The sequence below is a fragment of the Choloepus didactylus genome, chromosome 5, assembly GCF_015220235.1.
Source record: "Choloepus didactylus isolate mChoDid1 chromosome 5, mChoDid1.pri, whole genome shotgun sequence".
NCBI classification, from domain to species: Eukaryota; Metazoa; Chordata; class Mammalia; order Pilosa; family Megalonychidae; genus Choloepus; species Choloepus didactylus.
Window position 1 is genome coordinate 51,551,416 of NC_051311.1, and position 21,344 is coordinate 51,572,759.

General features: G+C 35.4%; 1 protein-coding gene across 1 annotated transcript in view; it reads right to left on the reverse strand.

Annotated features, from left to right (window-relative positions):
• Nucleotides 1-374: 374 nt before the first annotated feature.
• UBN2 (ubinuclein 2) overlaps nt 375-21,344 on the reverse strand; it is a 98,773-nt gene continuing 77,803 nt past the window's right edge. The window contains exons 14-17 of the mRNA XM_037836060.1: nt 17,706-19,253; nt 11,515-11,746; nt 10,977-11,066; nt 375-5,416 (exon numbers count right to left, since the gene is read on the reverse strand). Coding sequence (XP_037691988.1) covers nt 5,367-5,416; nt 10,977-11,066; nt 11,515-11,746; nt 17,706-19,253 — 1,920 coding nt within the window. The 3' untranslated portion in view covers nt 375-5,366. The remainder of the gene's footprint in view (nt 5,417-10,976; nt 11,067-11,514; nt 11,747-17,705; nt 19,254-21,344) is intronic.

Here is a 21,344-nt window from a genome sequence, read left to right on the forward strand (position 1 = left end):
ATTGATTCAACTTAGTTTCCCTTAACATGTCATATTGATTTGTCTTTAACAAGAAACAGATGAATTTCAGATTCTGAAAATTAAGTTACTTTGCTTAAGGGAAAAACCTAAGTAACCGTAAAATCAGATTTAGCCAAATATAATTATCAGGCAAATAAAAACTGAAGACCTCTCAAGAAAGCTATAGGTTATACAAATGTTTTCCTCAGTATCTGAAGTCTTTCTAAGTTTATTACCTTTTTAACAGATAGGCAGCTATATGAATTATTCAAAAACATTTCCCAAAAGAAAATATCATTTATTTTTAATGTTGACAAAGTTGCTAATTTCCTTCAAAAATTATTTAGATATGCTACCATGGTTCTAACTCAAGCCCTCCCCTGTCTCTTTAGTCTTACCTGCCATAGTGAACCTTATCAACCTGACCACAAAATACTCTTGTTATTCCAATGCTTTCTCCTGGATTACTTCATCAGAAGTCTGAAGGGCACAGAGCAGTGGGTTACATCCAGGAATAGTCCATGAGTTTACTAAATTTATTTTACTTATAATAGCCAACTTATTATATATTTTTGTCAACTTCTGCAACAGATATTCAAAGGGGGGAAGATAGCATCTTGTGAAAAGACGATTTTCCAACCGCCCATTTTAATCTACTAAAAGCAATGGAATAAACAAGGCAGAAGTTTTGCAAACATTAGGGAAAGGGAGTGCTTGGAAAGATGCATGGTATAGCAGCTACTAGGTTTTTATATATATTACATATATATATGTATGTATGTATTTTACACATATATCCATACACATATAAAGAAAAGGAAGAGTGTTACAGCATTACATGACCTTGGCAAGTTTGAGATTCTTCCTCCTGCATCCCTGACTTATCAGCCTGTACTTTAGAATATCTGAGAACAGTTCCAAAAGAGTGGGGAAAAGAAAAAAAAAAAAAAAGGCACTTAACAAAGACAAAGGCCTGAACAGAGCATGTTTTAGAGGAGTAATATAAGCATTTTACCAGAGCTAAGAAATAATTTACAAAGAGCTAAACTTTTCCCCTTAAAATTTTATAAAATAAAATTGCATAACATGTTTGTATTCAGTCATTTACCTACTACTGCATTTTTCTTCTGCTTATTACAAAAACAAAACACCCCAACACAAAATAAAAACCACCACCCAAAACAAACAAAAAACAATCATATACACACAACAGAAAATAAAAGTGCCCCTTTTCAGAACATAAGGTCAGCAGAAATTTAGTGCTGAAGCACATGGAAAGTTCTTGAGTTTGGCCTGATTATAGGTTTTTCTCATTTTTCTATTTCCGACTTTTAAAACGAAACGAAAACAAACAAACAAGCAAACACAAATTCAAAACCTAAAGGATAAAAACAATACAGGGACCAGTGTGCTTTTATGGTACACTCCTAAAATAAAGTATCCTAATTCTATACATGGGTCAAATTATATGCTAACTCCCACTACAAATGAACTGTAAATTAAAGTCGACCAATACAGGCAAAGTTCTTTTACAAACGTAGCAGCAAATATGATAGATAATTTGAGTTTTAAGAGGATCCCAAGGGATATAGAGTTCTCAATCAATGGCAGTTTGAATAACAGTAGAATTTTCCTTTCAGAAAACATCTTGAACCAAGTAGAGGTGGAAAGGGGAACGCTAAAGGGAACCAGAGGAGAAAGACTAGACGTCTCTGCCCTTCCCAACCCTGGGTAGTAAACAATTTAGACCTGCTTTGGGAAAAAAAACATATCTTGGGTTAAAAGTCATTTCCAATAAGTTGTTTCCAAACAGGTGTCAAACCCACAGTATTCAAACAATGTGCCTGGTTCTTCCCCTTACCTTGGTGATACAATAAACCCTAGTCAACTTTGATGATATAAAAACGTAATTTGGGCTAACAACATCCATCAAAGGGGTGGTGGGCATGAAAGAATGTACTAACACAATCTCTGACTTACTGAAAATGAGATCAGGATTTTGTCACTTGTGATTAAACTCACTTCTTTTCCCAAAACTTTTTTTTCTTCAGGCTATTTAAAAATCATGATTTTTTTAACCCTCTGATTGCAGAAGCATATGAGAAAAGAATTATAATTGACTTATAATGGAAATTATTGCTAGCATTTATCTTGGAGGCTCTGAATGAGCTTGACACCTTGCTCCCAAACAGTCTCCAACCGCAGGCTCAGCACTATTGTCTTTGGAGACAACTCTGCTGACCATTATTGCTTGTGAATACTGAGGAGTAACTTGTATGTACAGTAACAGCTTATAGATCAGTGAAGGCAATTTAAAATATAAGACAGTTGAAAACAGTTTAGTCTTCCTGAATCAAGAGTCCCGCTGAATGGGACATAATTAAGTGTGCTGATTATTTTTGCATTGGGATGTTGCTAACACTCTTCAGAAATACACATTGTTCTATATCCTCTCCAATTACTCATTATTTTAAAAAATAACATAATTTGATTAAGTGCAAAAATACAGTATGAGTCAAAAGTAAGTCTCTATGCTAAAAATAACCAATTTATATGTTTGGTTTTTTACTAAGAAAAACTATAGAGAGGTGACCATAAAGTATGGACACCATTTTCAATGTTATGATCTAGAAAAGAAATAGGTCTGTATTTACATGTAGGAACTCTCTGAACATTATCTGTACAGAAATACAAGGATGTTTCACTCATTTGTACAACATAAAAAGGTGGACTTGACTGAAATGGATATAAGTTGGTAGTGAAAATGTGGGGGTGGGGGGAGTGAGGTGGGGATGTGATAACAGTCCTTAAGGAATCAAGACTGAAGAGAATAAAATACAGTCTCCAAACATATGGACTTACCAGAGCCAAGGGTCTTCAGATATTTTTACTGGTTAGTACAAAATGATACTGGAGAAAAAAAATTCATAATCCTGTTCTTTTTTAATGATGACAAAGAAGAGTCATCAGAGATCTTCATATGGCATGATTCAGAATTAACGGACTTGAGAAATTATTATTATTCTTTGATTTAAACCAGTAAGAAGTTTTATATATGTCTGTGTGTGTATATATAAGCACACACATGCATACATGCATAATTAAGAGCAGAAAGAGACATTAATATGCACTCTGAAAGACCTGACTTCCTTTTTGGTACGGGAAGTAAAACAAGTTATCTTCCCAAAGAAAAACTCCTATCACTTAACCAGATAGTATTAGCAGACATTTTTTTCCTTTCTCTCTTTTTGTTTTTAACAAATTAGATTAAAAACAAGATGTCCCCTACCTTGGAATAAACCAAGAATTGGGTAAGCTTCCCTAACTAAAAAACCAAAAAAAAAAAAAAAAAACACCTCAACCAAACATGCTCAAGTCAAACCCCTCTGAAACATCCCAATATCCTTCCAAACTATCCACTGGAGTTGGATGATACATCACTCTTGTTTGTTTTACTGGTAAACTAAATTCTTAGAAGCAAGAAATTATATTAATGACTCATGAAGTAATCCTTTCCCCTTATTGTAACAAGTTCTTGGAACTAAAATTTTCAGTTATTCATTAACTTTTTTTGCTATTGAAACAAGCCAATGTGGCTCTGAAAGCAAAATACATGTGTACAGATCTGAATCAGCTCTGTGGTAATTTATTCACAGTCCTATAGGCTTTCGGGGATTTTCGTTTATAAAAGGAAAAGGACCTGTTAAATACTTTAATTTAAATAAAGTTAATGGTATAGGGTGATGTGTAATGAAAACAAATGCAGAGAATCTAGCTGCTAGTAATAGACTACTACCCACTACCTGATGCTGAATAGATTTTTGTTTGTTTGTTTGCTTTTTAGATTAGCCTGTTACACACGGACAAGTAAAGAGTTTATACCATTCTTATGGGTACAGTTTGAAAACATTCAAAAGTCTAAATGGGGGGGTGGGGGAGGTGATGGAATAAAACAATGAGATGAGAAAATCAAAGTGTATTCAAACAGAACCATAAATTTCTCTCTTAACATCCTTCGTTGAATATGCTATTTGCATAAGGGAGCTGTAATAACTAAGGAGTCTTACTGGCTGCAAGTTTACTCATACCAACACTCTGAGTAAATATTAGAAAAGCTTTAAGATCCCAAATACTCCACATCAACTTCACTACACTGGATATAGGGAGTAAAAATACTATGCTGTGATTGTTATAAAAAATCAATCCTTTATACTTAATGACCCTAATGTAATTTCTTCCTTTAAAATACCATCTTCAAAATTCAAAAAAATATATGCTATTCAGAATGACCAGTGAAGAAGTATATGTAGTGCACATACTTCCCTGTTCATATTAGCTAATAATCCCCTGAAATACCACTAGCTAAAAGAATAGAAATTGTGAACTGAGGTGAATTTAGGGAAAAACTACAGTTCATGTTGGTAGGCCTGCAAGGGCTAAGAGCACCAAAGCAGCAGCCATATCTCAAAGGATCCCCATTTCTCAAGAAAAAAAATGTGAACACAGTCACATTTAAACATCAAGAAAGGAAATAAGAATTAATCTAATCAATACCAGATGCACAAATCACCTGAAGAAAAGAGCTAAGTACCTGCTTCTGAATGGAAGATGAAATTGACCCTTTTACAAAAAGGGAACATTTAGATTTTGTTTCTTAAGAGCAACAGCCTCAACTTCCTGACTTTAAAAAAAACCTAGATGATATAATAATATATATCACTGGGCTAATAACTTTCTGACAGCATCTTTAGTCCACTGTTCTACACGGGAAGTTGCTACATGCTGGAGAAGGTTCAAGTCTGGTCAGGATTTTTGAGGATACAGTAGTTACTCAGATACTGTCTGTATCAGACATAGGGTCATTAATTTTTTTTGTGGCAAACTGATTATTTGCTGTATAGTCCACATACACAGGCATGATTATTACTCCTGACAAACTGGCCTAATTCCAGATATACTGACTTTTATTTTATGCAGTTATGTCTATGAGTGTTCAGATCCAACCCCCAGGATGGATGGAGTTTACCCAAATCCTCTCAACTTCTTTTTCCCTCCCCTGGGAAAAATCAAATTTGTACTTCTGTGGGTTTGACAACTGAGTCTCTTTTAAGTCAGTTAACATGGTAACTTTGTCTTTCTTTAGAAGAGACCAAAGGTCACTAACTTTGCACAAAAGCATTTCTTCCTCCTGCACCTGGCTTTGATCAAGTAATGTTTTCTTTTCTTTTTTCTCTTCACCACAGTGCTTGGGACGAGAGAATGTAAACATCGACAGAAACAGCAGCCCTGTGACCACATAAGTACTTTCCCATCAGGTAGACTCCATCAACCAATTAAATGTTTCATCTCCTTTGCTTGCTGGGAAGTCACTGAGATTTCCGTGGTAATTTAGTGTCCCCTTTACTTTGGCCTCCATCTAAGAAAAAGAGAGCTTGAATTGGTATGGGTTGGCATGTTATACAAAATAGGTAAGAAAAATAAAACAAAGAAAAAAAAAACCCACACAATTATAATTTTTATGTAGATGGTGTTGCTAAAAAGTAATTTTTGATATCTTACGTAGCATTACAGAGATTGATAAAACACAAAGGAGATAAAAATGCAACAAGAACAATCCTCTTATCTCAAACATCTGCGTTCAATTGGTTTTCAGTGTCCTATAAATACCATTTCAACAAATACATCATATATATAAAGGAACCAGAACACATAATTCCCACCTTCAAGGAACCTACCACATTTTTCAATTCCTTTAGAAGACAGAGCCAACTACATTTTCTCACGAGTGGAATTAAATTTCTTGCCATTATATAGCAATTGATAATTAATTCTCAATTATTTAAGTAAATGAAAAGGACACACTGGTAATGAACAATCCCACTGAGTCCTTGTTTTGGTCCTGATCTAGCTAAAAGTACAGAGTGGTCTACTACCGGGAACAACAGTTTCTATTTTTTTATTTGGATATTTAACTGTTTATAGAGAAATCATTCCTCCATTTAAGCCTCAGCTAAGTTACCTACAAAAACTGGGAGAGAGGAAAAGAAGGTGACACCTGGGCAAGAGTAGAACTCAATGACCTTGAGAACCAACAAACCAAGAGAATATAGAGAAAGGCTCTCATAAGTGACTGCCTTAGCAAGGAAAATTAAGCCCCAGACACAATCCAGATCTAAGAGAAAAAGGTAGTGAAAGGAAACTTTTATTTTTAAGGGAAGAAGAGTGAATGTAGAAGTGCAGAAGTGAAAAGGAACAAATTATTGCATTACAACAGAATCTTATGGCTGCAAGAGATCACAAAAGTTACATTGCTGGGTCAGCTCATTTGATACCTAAATTCTTCTGGCAAAACATAAACAGAAGGAAACAAAGAAACTCGTTCTGTTGAAGAAGAGATAAATCATTGAAATAAGATCATTTCAAAAGTTGTATAAAAAGAATACTAATAAAATAGCTTTGGTGACATCTAAGAAATTGGCTTTCCCATTTATAATGAGATATTATACACCTGTGTTTATACAAAAAAATGATCTGACCTGAGGCATAGTTAAATTTATAAAATGGCAAGGTGCTTTTTAAAAAAGATTTTGCTTAAAGAAACTTTAGTTAATGAGGAAACAAAAAATATCATCTTAACTGAACTATGAAATTCTTTAGATGAGGGTTTGGGAAACTACAGCTTAAGGGCCAAATTTGGCCTGCCACCTGTTTTTGTAAATGATGTTTTATTGGAACTCAGCCACACTCATTTGTTAACAAATTGTCTATAGCTGTTTTTGCACTACAATGTAAGAGTTGAGTAAATGCAACAGGGACCATATAGCCTGCAAAGCCTAAAATATTTACCATTTGGCTCTTTACAGAAAAAATGTACAATTCCCTCCTTTAGATGATAAGGAAAGAGAATCAGCATTAATTGAGCTCTTACTGTGTATCAGGTACTGTGCTAAAAGCTTTAAATCAATTACTTTTATTAAATTTTCATAATAAGTCTATTAAAAACATATTATTGTCACCAATCTACAAGCAAGAGAAATGATGGTTGAACAAGTTAAGAAACTTGCTCAAAGGGGCAGTCCTGGAACGCAAATCCAAGTCTGATCCCTATGTTCTGGGTCTTATACTTCACATGTTTTTAAAATGAAAAATTTCTAACATTTTTATTTCAATCAGTTGGAAAATATTGACAGTCATATTTTCTTTGTCCCTCTAGAAAAGCAGCACTGTCCAGACAATAAGGTAATTCATATAAAGGATAGAACACTCCCCTACCCTGATCAAGATGGTGGAGTGGGATGCTTCAGGGCTCCACGAACCTACAAAAGCTTTGAACAACCAGCAAAAACTGACAGAAACATCTTTCCCAAAGCTGCAGTTAAAGGACTGCAGTAACAGGGTAAGCATTGAGTCAAGAAAAAGGTTACACAGCAGAGGTAGAATCTCATGGCATCCTGGCTGGCTCTCCCCCAACCCCTTTCTGGCTTGGAGCAGAGCAGCCCAGGATCCCAGGTCCTGGTGCCAGAGACAGCACAGTATCCCTTATGCAAATAATGGGAGCATGTACTTCAGACACAATCTGTCTCATTGTGGCCAGAGGAACTCACCATCCCAGAACTTGCCCTGCATGTAGAAGGCCATTCATCAAGCTCTCCTACAGAACGCTGTGGGAGAATAGCCAAACTGTGCAGCCTGCGGCAAGGGATTACTGGATGTAGGACATAAGAGTTCAGTGATTTGAGACTGTGAGGAAAACGTGTCTTAGGGAAAAGAGGGCATTCAGAACCATGTATGGAAAAGGGGAGAATTCCAAACACACATGCCCAAGATAAGACACATGTGCACCAAGGATCAGGGAGGCCCCTATGCTTTGGCCAGGAGTTATTCTCTAAACTCACTGTATGGAGAAGCCCTGCAAAGACTGGAAAAAGTGTATTTTTTTTTACCTTCCCTTTTTTTTTGTTAGCTCCTGTCATTCAAGGAAAGCTGTCATAACAAAATAAGTAGTTATTTTAGGTTATTTGGTTTTCTTAATCCTTTGTTTTGTTTTGTTTGAAATGTTGTGGGGTTTTTTTGTTGTTGTATGTTTGTTTTTTTAATTCTTCAATAAATAAAGTTAAAAATAAATAAATAAAATGCCCTAAAGACGTTCAACAACAGATTAGAGCTGGCAGAAGAAAGAATCAGTGAACCTGAAGATAAGACAACTGAAATCAACCAATCTGAAGAGAAAAAAGAAGAAAGAATGAATAAAAGTGAACAGAGCCTGAGGAAACTGTGGGACATTATTAAGCGTACTGATATACAAACTGTGGGAGTCCCAGAAGAAGAGATAAAGGAGCAGAGAGAATATTCAAAGAAATAATGTCTGAAGATTTCCCAAATTTAAAGAATGACATGAATTACAAATCCAAGATGCTCAACAAACTCAAAACAGGATAAACCCAAATAGACCCATGTTGTACCATATTATAATCAAACTGCAGAATACTAAAGATAAAGAGAATTCTGAAAGCTGCAAGAGAAGCAATGTGTCACATACAAGGGAGCCTCGATAACACTGAGTACTGATTTCTCATAGGAAACCATGGAGGAAAGAGGGAGTGGGAAGACATTTAAAGTGCTGAAAGCAAAAAACTGCCAACCAAGAATTCTCAATTGGGCAAAACAGTCTTTCAAAATTAAGGGAGCGATTAAGATATTCCCTGATAAACAAAAGCTGAGGGACTCTTTCACCACTACATGGGCCCTAAAAGAGATGCGAAAGAGAGTTCTGAAGGTTGAAAGGAAAGGACAATGAACAATAGGTTGAAGCCACATGAAGAAATAAAGATCTCTGGTGAGCGTAACAACATGGGTAAAAATAAATGCCAGTACTGCTGTACTTTTTACTTCCTACAAGATCTAAAAGACAAATGCATAAAATGTAATGATAAATCGGTGGTTTTGGACTCAATGTATACATATGTAATTTGAGACAAGAACTAAATAAAGGCACGGGGCAGAGGGTATAGGAATATAGTTTATATATACTATTGAAGTGAAGTTGGTATCAAAGAAAATGAGATTGTTAGGTATTTAGGATATTAAAATTAAGCCCCACAGTAACTACAAAGAAAATACAGAGAGTATGCAAGTTCATAGAAACAAAAATTAGAGTACAGGCTGCCAGGGGTGGGGCAAAGAGGAATAGGGAATTAATGCCCAATGTTTGGGGAGACGGAAAGTTTTAGTAATGGATATGGTGAAGATAGTGCAGTATGGTGAACATGATTAATTCCATTGAATGGTATGCTTGGGAGTGGTTGAGAAAAAAAAAAAAAGGAACTGCCACTAAGGAGGCAATGACAATTAAATACAATACATGATCCTGGATAGGATCCAGAATAGAAAAGGTTCAAAGGGACATATGAAAAAATTGGAATATGTCTCCTAAGCTTTATAACAATGTTAAGTTTCTCAAAGTTGATAACTGCACTTAAGGTGGTTATATAAGTGAATATCCTTTTCTCTTAGGAAATGTACCAGGCGGTATTAACTGTTCAAGGAGTATCATGTATACAATCTATACTCAAGTGGTCAAAAAATGGATTAGACAGATAGATAGGTGGATCTGGGTATCTGGCAGGGGTAGGGGTGTTGGAGGTCTCTGTATGGGTATTGTGCTATTTTTGCAACTTCTCTGTAAGTTTAAAAGTATTTCAAAATAAAAAGCTAAAAAAAAAAAAAGCTGGAACATTGGGGTGATTTTGAGCAATAAGAATCCCATTTTGTCTCATTCCTTGCAGGTGGACATTCATATGAATCTGCTCCATGAACATACAGCCCCTAAGCAGGACTCCTTATTCCAAGCAGTTGTTAATATCCAGGCTGCTTTAGTCACAGGATAATTAACAAGATAAAATATTCAAGAATTTGAACAAAATAAAACCCTCAAGCATTTATATGTAATCTCGGAGTTCAGGAAGGTCAGGATCACTGATATTTATGCCAACTCTTTGTCAGCAATTTTGCACAACTGTGGTTTTATATTCATTCCCTCAAGGACAGAGTCTGGGTCAGTGTACCACTCAGGTCTTTTAGAGGATTAATGCCAACCTGTTGCCTCAAAATTGCTATACAGTTCCCATTTCTGTATCACGGTCAACTGTAAATTGGTGCAAAAATAATTTTGCATGTAGTAGCCAAAAGGCATAGTGAGGCCCCAGTCAACTTCTAAGGTTAAGAGAGCAACTGAGTAGTTATTTCTACTCAAAAGATCCTTAAAATGCCTTCATAATAGGACAGTCTCTTGAGGTCAACTACTGGTGATAGTGAGGACAGTGGAGATCAATGTACAGTGTCCAATATCTAACTTCCGATTGCAGAGTGATCTAGTTGGGGTACGAGTATATAAGGTACACGGTTTGGATCATATTAATTTAATTATTACTAAGAACCAGAAAAGTTTAATGGCTAAGAATACAGTCCATGGCATCATATTTCCTAGGTTTGTATCCCAGCTCAAATATTTTGTATATTATCTTGGGCAAGTCTCTTTACCTCTCTGATTCAATTTTCTTATTTCTAAAATGGGGATAATCATCTGTCTTTAGCAGGCTTGTTATGAGTATTAAATTAGCTAATACACATAAGCAGTCACAAGCAATCTGTCACTTAGTATGCTTTCAGTAAATGTAAACTATTAAAATTGTTGTATATGACTTTTGTAAATTGTCTTAGGAATTCCCTTTAGCCATCATTTCCATGGAATAAACGTCTTCAAAATGGCACTTCGTATATAACAAAAGATCTTATTGACCTGTTTCTTCTCTCTTAAAAGGAGGCTGTTGCTAATGAGGATTCAGTCACATGAAAATTTATTTTTCCCAACCTTTGTCATCTCATTCATAGCTTTTTTTTTTCAGAAGAAAAGTATAATTTTTATTTATAAACATAAATAAATAACAAACATATGAAGAAATAGGTGGCTCTCTTACCGTTAAATGTTTGCTGTAAATGTGTAGGCAGTGGTGAGTGGGAAAGTGTTGCTGCATGCTGAGCTCCTGGCTGTAAACCCTTTAGTAAATCTAGGAGGAAAACAGATTTGTCAGTGATCTTCTTAAAATTAAGATTTGAGCTGTCTTAATAAGAAATGAAAATAGCTTAATTTATCAAATGCAAGCAGAGCCCCTGTCTTCAAAAACCTTCTAAACCTAGAGGAAATATATTTTTTCAAAAATTTACATATATAAATGTATCTGTGTATGCAAATAATGCAGTAAATTTGTCTTACTCTTATTATGAAATACATTAAGATAGAAATGTAGTATAGACGGTTCATTAAAAAATTGTAAAGAAAAATCTCAGAGTCCAGAAATTTGACTTATATAAGTAAAATAACCTGCATTTCTTAAAAAAAAAAAAAAAAACCTAAAAAATTCACTAACTCCAACCAGACTCTCAGTTCGTATAAAGTAGCAAGGTCTCCTGTTCTGTCAAACTAGGTAGTCAAATAAACGAAAGAGACCCACTTACTCTGAGTTAGGCTATGGTGGAAAGCGGCTGAGGTAGATCCCGAGGTGGTTGTCACTCCAGCTGTGTCCGTTCCAAAGCCAAGTAGCTCCAAGGGAAACTGGAAGGGCATGGTCACTGGAACAAGGCCACCCAGCATCCCAAAAGGAGTCACATTTTGATTTGTTACAGACAAAGGTGATGTCATGAGAGTCAGAGGTGAGGCATTAGCCAATAATGATGCTCCTGCTGTGGACTGTGCAGAAACCAGGGGTCAAAATTTGTAAGAAATAAAGTATATAACCTAAAATGATTTATTTTATTTAATACCCTCATGGATGCAAGACTGTGTCTTATATCTGTTCTAACAGAAACTATGTGAGACAGAAATTAAGACTGAGAAGAAAAATATATTTCAGAGATACTAATATTGATATTAAAATATGCAAATTATACATAGAAATAGTAATATTTTCAGCTCTTTACCACTTTAGACTCCTTCTTAATATTTATTTTAATGGTGCCTATATTAACACCCATTTACTTTCTTAATTCACTAATTCCCAACCTTAGATTTCTTGCTTCTCCATGTCTGCTCCTAACCCACAGACCTACAGCACCAGTAATTAATTCCATACAATTTCAGTTTGACCTTTGAAAATGGTCAGTAATTTTACTATTTGTTTTACAATCTTTCTTGGAATAATCCCTGCAGTTGCTGCTTGAGTATTACTCTCTTAGAGCCTCCTAATACATCCTTTACCTTCATAACTTCAAAGAGATGAGGCCACCCAGGATGTTCTTCATCATTAGCCTTACCTGCCTCTCCCCAAAAGCTAACCCCTTGACCTATGCCACGAATTCCACCTCTGCAGAACTTTCTTATACAAATATTTATTATTGTTGCATTTCCATGTTTTCTCTGCCTTCTCACGTACATAGACCTCATCTCTTTTTACAACCATACTACTCCCGGCTCTTTCCTCAATCCCTAGCAACATGTATCCTTTTATTTATTATCAAGGGATGACACTCTCCATTTTCCACATGATCTAATCTTTCCCTAACTCCTTAAAATTGTTTTTCTCTACTTCTTTTTAGAAATTAGACACCCTAAGGTAAGTTAGATAGTGTTTTGATACTTTGCTATCTGGATTTTCATGCCATATTTATAATAAAACACTGAAGTCAGAAATATAACTAACACTGATGAGCTTTCATTGAGAAATAACAAGCATACTCATTAAGCTAATTATCTGATCAATTTTCTATACAGCAATTAAATTATTTTTCTCATTTTGACTTTTTTTCTATGTGCACTTATTTGATACAATCAAATTTTCTTTTAGCAGATATTACCTATTATGGTGTCTAACACTGGGAGTTTTCTTTTTTCAAACATATCTGGTTAAAAATTTTACATTTTTTAATTTGTTCAAGAAAACTGAATTCTTTGAATTGTTTTTAAGTCGATAATAAACGTTAGCTATTGCCAGTTTTATTGTGCATGTTAATTATTTCTACCAGTAAACATTATTAATTAATATAATGCTATTTGTTTTCTTTTTTTAATGTATGAGAAAAATGTAGGCAAACTGCCCAAACATATATATCACATTACACATATTTATACACTACTGGTCTATGCCACTGCTGAACAAAAAATGAAGAACATCCTCAAGAAACCTATTCTGGTTCTTTCACTAGCTCTAAACTGTGCTCTTCCCCGCTCCTTCCGTACATCCTTTGCTATCTCTCCAATTTATTTCCACATTTCTGACCTCTCATCTCAAGTCCAATCCTATATTTCTATGAACTTAGTGAAAAATTCCACTTTGGATATCTAATACTCATCATCCCGTTATGTACAAAATTGAATTATCATCCTCGTATCAGTGCCCCAACCTTATGTGTTATGTGCTATCAGCAATAATCACTCTTTCTGGTTATAGAAACTGGTCTGTAACAAAATGACATCAACAAAATGAAGGACAAGATGAGCTCACAGTCCACAAAGCCTTTCTTTCTTTTCTACCACAACTCCTCAGACACTGAAGTGCAAGTCTTCATCACTTTATACTTGGGGTCGACTAGTTTTCTTATTTACCGGTCTTTTCCTCTACTGTGCCAACCATGACATACAAAGTAGGTACATTTAGAAAAGAATTAACAAGTTAGAAATAATGTCCTGAGGCAACTTGGATAGAAATGATCCCACATCAATTTAAAAATACACAAGAGTTATTTCTTCTTTTAATCATAATTCTGTTGCAGCCTTAGGATGATAATGGAGTCTCCAAGGCTGTGTGCCCCAAGTGGGGTCCCCAAGTAAGAAACATTAAATCCTGCTTATCAGGAGAACTCTTAAACTTTTCTGGAGGGAGCGAATTAAAATATTAAAATAGTCGGAAACTAAAAATTAGGGCTACTTCCAAAATTAAATAATTCAGTACTAGGAATAAAAAAATTTATACCTTGGCATAACTGTCTTAACATTTTATACTTTAAAGAATTTTGATATCCATTTTTGTTTATAGAATGAAATTGAAACATTACTTAATCAAGTTACAAGTCATTTATAAATTTTTCTATGCTAGAGGATGGCGACCTTTCAGAAGTGGTGTTTCCCACCATTGAGATCTTTCAGGAGCATATAAGAGAAGCTGGCAACATGAAGTAAGCAAATAGCTCGGGCTAATGTCCCATGACCAAAAAATACTTTCCATGACCTCCATATTTTCATCCCAAGGGAAAACATGAATGTAAACCTTGTTCTTCCTGTGGTGGGCATTAAATCTTTTTTTTTTTTTTTAACCATCTGTTCTATTTTGGTGAGTCTATCTTTCCCCCAAGAATGATCTTTTGAAATGTAATTTGGACCATACCACTTCCCAGTTTAAGACCCTCCAATAGCTTCCCACTGCACACAGAATAAAGCTCAAAGTCCTGATCATGGCCCACAAGGTCTTCCATGGTTCTGGCCCATCTCTAATCTCATCACCAATCCATCTCTCCCTTCAGTCTAGCCATGCAGGCCTTCTTTTCATGCTCTTTCCCATCTCAGTGTCTTCACACCTACTGTTTCCTCTCGCCTGTTTTTTTCCCTCTTATCTTCATATGGCTGTCTCCTCCAGCACATTCAATTCTCAGCTCAAATGTTACCTCCTCAAAGGTCTTCTCCAACTCCTCCATCTATGTTAGCAATCACTCTTTATATTATACTGTTTTATTTTTTCATAGCACTTATCAACTCTCTCTTAAACTTTTTTTTTCCTGGAATATATATGCTCTATGAGAGCAGGGATTTTGAGTATGTTGTTTGTCCCTATATCCCCAGCACCTAGAAGAGTGCCTGGCACATATTAAACACTCAATAAACATCCGCTTAATGAATTAATGATTTTTTAAATTATAAAGTGGCAAAGACAGGATTCATAGAAAATCACTAATTGGAAGGACAAGAAAGAACAGGAGACCCTAAGTGTAAAGTTATCAAATAGAAAGCAGGTAGAGCTATTAATAACCTGAACCTGAACTGAAATATCTGAACTTTTATTAAACTCAGGACCTCTCATTTTCACTCTGTAAACGAGTACACGGCTGAAGATGCTTTTCGGATGGGAGCTGAATGCTTTGCAGACATAGATAGGAAATATGTTTTTATTGTTGGTGTAATATAGACAGGATCTAGAGACTACAAAGGAAGCTGACATGACTTCAGTGAAATCCTGCTACATTAAAACAAAAGAAGCTTAAGTTCACCAAATGGTAAAAATAACCTTACTCAGTTACTGACCATTTTTCAGTCAAACCAATAAGGCAGAAAAAAAATAGATCAGAAATGAAGGAAGGAACAATGGAGTCTCGAAGTCATAAAGCCAGATAGGAGAAGAAGAAAACCAGAAGAGAGTGGTCACTTTTCAAAAACATAAAATTGCCATATTACCTCCTTCCCAACAAACCAATTATTTGTTAGATAATATCTGGGTTCTTTTGGGAAACTACATATGATCAAATATAAGAAGATCTCTAGAGGAAATGGAGAAAACAACCTTAAGTTCAAAGAAAACTAAGCAAATGAAAAAAAAAATAAAGCAATTTTTAACTCCAGGAAAAAAATAAAACCTGTTATAAGAAAGCAAATGAAGGAAAAGTTTACTATACTTAGCTCAAAAGAGACAATATTTATATAGTCATAGATTTAACCAAAAATTGTGATATTACTCCTATAGAAGAATGGGAAAAGTATGAGAGAGGTAAAGCCTTAGTTAACATAATGAGGAGTCAAAAGATAATGCAAAAATTGATGAATTAAAGATTTTGTCTTCATTCTTATTATTTAAAAATACAGAGAAAAAAATCTAGGAGAGTTTAAAGTAGTTGACACTAGGGAGGAAGACATGAAGCAGGGACTGCCATTTATGCCATAGTCCTTTTACATATACCTTTGATTAAAATAAAGATTAATTTTTAAGAAAACAGCCAACTTTTTAATAAAAATAAACTGGAATGTGGACTAACTCTCAGATCTTATCTATAACTTAAATTCTAACATATAATCCTTAAACCAGCTTGTTTTTGTTAATTTCTTATTTTCTAATGAAAGTAAAATTATACAGATAAAATATCAGTAAATCCCAAATTTCAGTTAATGAAGTACTAGTTATTTAAATTTTGTTCTCCATTAGAATTCTAGAATTAACTTAATGATTTGTGTTTTAAGTGAATATTGAATAACAACCCTTAGTCTGTAATTTAACAGCAGAGAACTTCTATAAACAGTAGGGTAAAAATTTTTTCATTAGAAGTTCCATTCCACTTAAACAGAGAGCATAAAGATAGAACACTTCCTTAGACAACAGAATTAAGTAAACCAGTAAAAATCATGTTTTCATAGAATATTTAAGAACATAAGAACTTGCCAGTCATAAAGTGTTGCTTTTTCAAAAGCTAGTTATGAAATAGATTATGTAAAATACACTTGCTGGAAAAAGATTCTAAAAATGTACCAACAAAATATAAACAGTTGTGGGGTGATGGGTGATTTTTATTTTCTTTTTTCTGAATTTGCCTACAGTGAACATGTATTACTTTCCAGGAAAATATAAATAAAACCTTGAAATAAAATAAAATCAATCATGTGAAGGATATATCCGAGAAAAATCTCAGAATAAAAAGCAGGGGAAGAGAATGAAAACAATGAAAGAGAAGATGATATGGAAGACAGAGATATGAAATATATAAATAATAAGAGTACTCAAAAAAAAAAGTAGGACAAAAGGATCACAAACTATAATTAAACATATAATAGACAAAAATTTTCTTGAACAGATAGCCAGGTCGAGACTGAAAGGTATTACTATGTTCTAGGTACAAAATTAATGAAAAACTAGACAAGCCTAGCCATAATCTGTGGAATTTCAAAGAAAAAAAGGAACAAAATATCAGAATGGCCTCAGACTTCTCTACACTCCAAAATTATTAGGCAAGGGTAACTGGAGCAGTATTTTACCAAGTTTGGAGTGCTGTTAGCGACCCAAGAAGTCTATACCTAAACTCAAGTGTGAGAGCAAAGAAAGAAATTATCAGGTATGTGAGAGTTAAGGTAAAATAGCATTCATGTTACCCTTCTTGAAAAGATGCCTTCATATAACTGAGACATGAATTTAAAAACTCATGAATGGGAAAATTGTGGTAGGAAAGGACCACCTTCAAATTTTACATAGTGAATTATATACAAACAATTATAAAATTAATGAAACTAAAAATTGTATTTGGAAAGATAAATGATAGAAGAAAAAATTAACATGAATGCATAAATTTGATGAAATAAAATATAAGAAAGTTGGTAGGTGAAAGGGGACTATCACAAGGCAGAGAGGAGACAAGTGAATGTATATTATATTTTTAAGTTACTATTGATAAGAGATATAGTTTTAAATACGCATTTTAGTTGTGCTTTTCAAAAAATTTTACAGTGAACATAATATACTTTACTTAAAAAAAAAAGTCACTTCTCAAAAAAATCTCATCCAAAAGTATCTCCATCACTGTGATATTAATACCAGGAACATTCTATGGCCATAAAATACAATAAGCCTATTATATATACCCTATATATTATATATTATACATATATGAGCTTATTAAATTGACTCAGAAGAAAGACCATACAATCTTATATTTTATCAAATGAACACAGATAACATACATACCTGCACACTGGCTGTTACCACTGAAGACCCTGAGGCAGAGGATGGTCTATGTGGAGTAGACAACGGTTTAGTAGCACCCTGTGTTCCACTTCCTGATCCCCCAGATAGATTAGTCCTATTAGCTCCGTTTGAGTTAAGGTTGCTACCTCTGCTGGCAGGTACATTCACTGCAATTCCACTCAAGCTATTCTTCCCAACAGTTCCAGTGGATGATGAGTTTGTTAGCTTTGAAGAGGCCTGAAGACTTTTTGTAGATGGAAGGCCTGAGGTGCGATTAGATGGCAATAAATTCAAGGTGGGAGACTGTCTGCTGATGTTTATTCCACTGGACTGTTTATGGACTGGGTTGTTACTACTGGAGTGGCTACTCTGGGCTACTAGTGCATTTGGACTGGAAGAATTTGGAGATACAGTGGGCTTGGGGGTTGGGTTCGATTTAGAAATAACTTTAGTCGATACTGAAGGTTTAGCTGACAGTGAGGGCTTAGGTGAGGCAGAAGGCTTAGGTGAGGGCAAGGGTTTAGGAGATGTGGCAGGTTTCGGAGAGGTGGCAAGTTTTGGGGATGCAGCCATTGAGAAAGGAGATTTGAAACCCTGCGTGGAGATTTGTGACACCATAGCCTTGGCTAAATAGTTACTGGAGGTAGTGGTGCTAGGTACTGTCCTAGAAACCAGGGGATGGGACCCTTGAGAACCATTTCCAGATGAGGGAGTAGATAAAGGAAGGCGGTACATAAGTGGCTTATCTGAAGTCTTAATAAGCGGGGATGAACAGGAAAGTTGGGGATTATTACTTAATTTCACCACTGGGTTGGTCTGTGACTTACTAATGGTTGCCTGTAATGGAGACACATAGTTTTGCTGGACAGCTGAATGCTGGTGCACCTTTGTTACTTGTGTTAACGAAGAAGCATCCTGGGTCTCTGATGTTCCCAGAGCATGAGAGGAGGCAGCAACTTGGGCTTGGGAAGAAGAGGAGACATGGGTCTGTGAAGAGGAAGTATGAATCTGGCTTGACCTCTGCAGTCCTTGCTGAAGTAGCCTGGCTGGCAAAGGTTCTAAGGAAACTTTAGGGTTCTGAATTGAAGAACCAGCAATAAGGCCTGAAGAGATGCCAGTATGAGCTAAATCCTGCGGTTTCTTTGGTACTGGCCCTGTGTGGCCAGCAATAAGACTTGATGAATGTGCAGTCTGAGTAGAATCTAGTTTTTTGGGAGTAGCCAGTGGCAGCTTACTCATAATACTTGCTAATTTTTCTTCTCTCAGTCCTGGACGAGGTTTTGCAGTTGGCATGCTTATCCTTGATCCAATTGGGGGGCCTTTGTTCCCATTGTTGATAACAGCTAAAGCTTCAGAAACAAGATCCAGTGAAGATGAATGGAAAGAAAGGTCTTCATCTAGTGAGTCATCAAGGCAGATGGTTTCTTGGGCTGGTGTGGAACTAGAACTGGTTGAGGCAATAGCAGATGTGTTGGAACTCGTTGAGGGACCACCAACTGAAGCCACCAAGGATGCAGGAATTTTCTGTTCCTTTTTTGGACTACACTCCTAGTATAAACAGCATTATATTGGAAAAAATAATTAATAAACAGTTACAAAGTATCCATTTTTAAAGGACTAAGAAATTTTCATGATAAAAATTGTCCTTCTACAGGAAGTCTTTAGAGAGTATCAAATCAAGAATTATTTTTGAGGATAGTGCTCCTGACTGAGCTGTCCACAAGCCCAAAGTATCTGGTATATATAGTACACACCTACCATACCTTAGTAAATCATTCTAAGAAAACGGCTTAAAACCAAGTTATGGGAACATTCACATACTGGTTGCATTATGTATGAACCCCTGTCCACCTATACCAGATATTCAGATACCACTCCAAATCCTTCTGTTCAGAGACTATTCACTTTTTATTCTCCTTGTATCCAGGAGAAATCTCGCCTTTACATTAAGACTCTACTGCTCTTGTCTAGTATGGTTTGCTAAAATGCTGACTTGCACTTTATGATTACTTGCATTTCTGCCTCTCTGTATGTTCTGAACTGCAGCCACCCACAGCCTGCATGGAGAAAAACTGAAACACCTGGTAGACGATACCATCCAAGTAAACTTAAATTATGTTTTCTATTCATTATGGCAGAAATCATTTGTAATCTATTCAACATATATTTATTAAGTGCCCACTATGAGCAAGGCAGTATGCTAAGGATACAAAGTTAATGATATTAAAACTCTAAATGTCTAAGAGAATACTGTCAATTTTCACAACTAAGCTTAAAATTCAAGGAAGAGATAAGATAATTAGAGAACAGTTAAAAATATTTAAAGAGCCAAAGAATTAAAAGTGAATCTGTTTTTTTTAAGAGAAAGTATTTGATTTACTTCATTTTTAAGATTAAGAAGAAACAAAGCTATTAAAAAAATCATTTCAAAGTTTCTTTGTTTCTTAAAAACAAACAAACACACTGAGCTGGCTGAAGGCTGGGGAAGGTAAAACTCACAGCCCTACAGCTCAAGATTGATCCACTCAGAGGCCTAGGAATCACTGGGCCCATTGTGCCCTTAAGCTGATTCTCTGCTGAACTGCACAGTGCCCACCCCCACCCCCAGGGCTGGCAGGCTCCAGTGTGCATGGAGAACTGCTGCACTGACTGGAATGCCACCTGGCTTGGACCCAGTCCAGTGCACAGCTGCAGTCAGGGAAAAGCGGGCTCGAAGGGCAGAGGTGACTCAAGAGCACTATCTGCTGGGAAGACAAGGATAGTACACCCTGGCAAACAGAGGTTCTGCCAAATTTTATACAGACGTCCAAGTAGACTTGCATCTTCCAAAATAACCTTATTAAGATAAGCAAATGCCACAATATCAACAGAATATCACAAAGCATATGAAGATCCAAGAAGATATGGACAAGCCAATAAACAAATGAAAAAGCCAGAGGAGACATAGAACTTGGAACAACTAATTAAAGTAGTACATACAGATCTCCAAATCAACTTCAGTGGGTTGGCTAAACACATAAAGGACACCAAGAAGACACTAGAAGTGAATGAAGAAGAATTTGAAAGAGTAAATAGAAAAATAGCAGATCTGATGGAAATGAAAGATACTGTAGATCAAATTAAAAATATACCAGAGGCACACAACAGCAGATTTGAAGAGGCAGAAGAATAAGTGAACTAGAGGACAGACCAATTGAATGCAAATGTACAAAAGAAAAAGTGAAAAAAACTGAAAAATTTGAAATGGATCTCAGGGAAATGACTGACAACATGAAGCTCACAAATAGAAGAACCACTGGTGTCTCAGAAAGAGAAGAGTAAAGGGCTAGGAAGAGTATTTGAACATATAGTTGGGGAAAACTTCACCAACCCTTATAAAAAACAAAAATGCAAACCAAAGAAGCCCAACAAAATCCAAATAGAATAATTCCAAATAGACCCACCCTGAGACATATACTAAGCATTATCTTATATAATCTTTATAATTAGAAAAGGTATTTGGGGGGAGGAGGGAAGTAGAAGGTAGGGAAAAAAACAAACTCACAATATAGCTTTTTGGGGAAAACAGTAATTAAGTCACAGAGAAACAAAGAAAATTGATACTAATTCTCCCATATCATCTTAAAACATCCATTATTA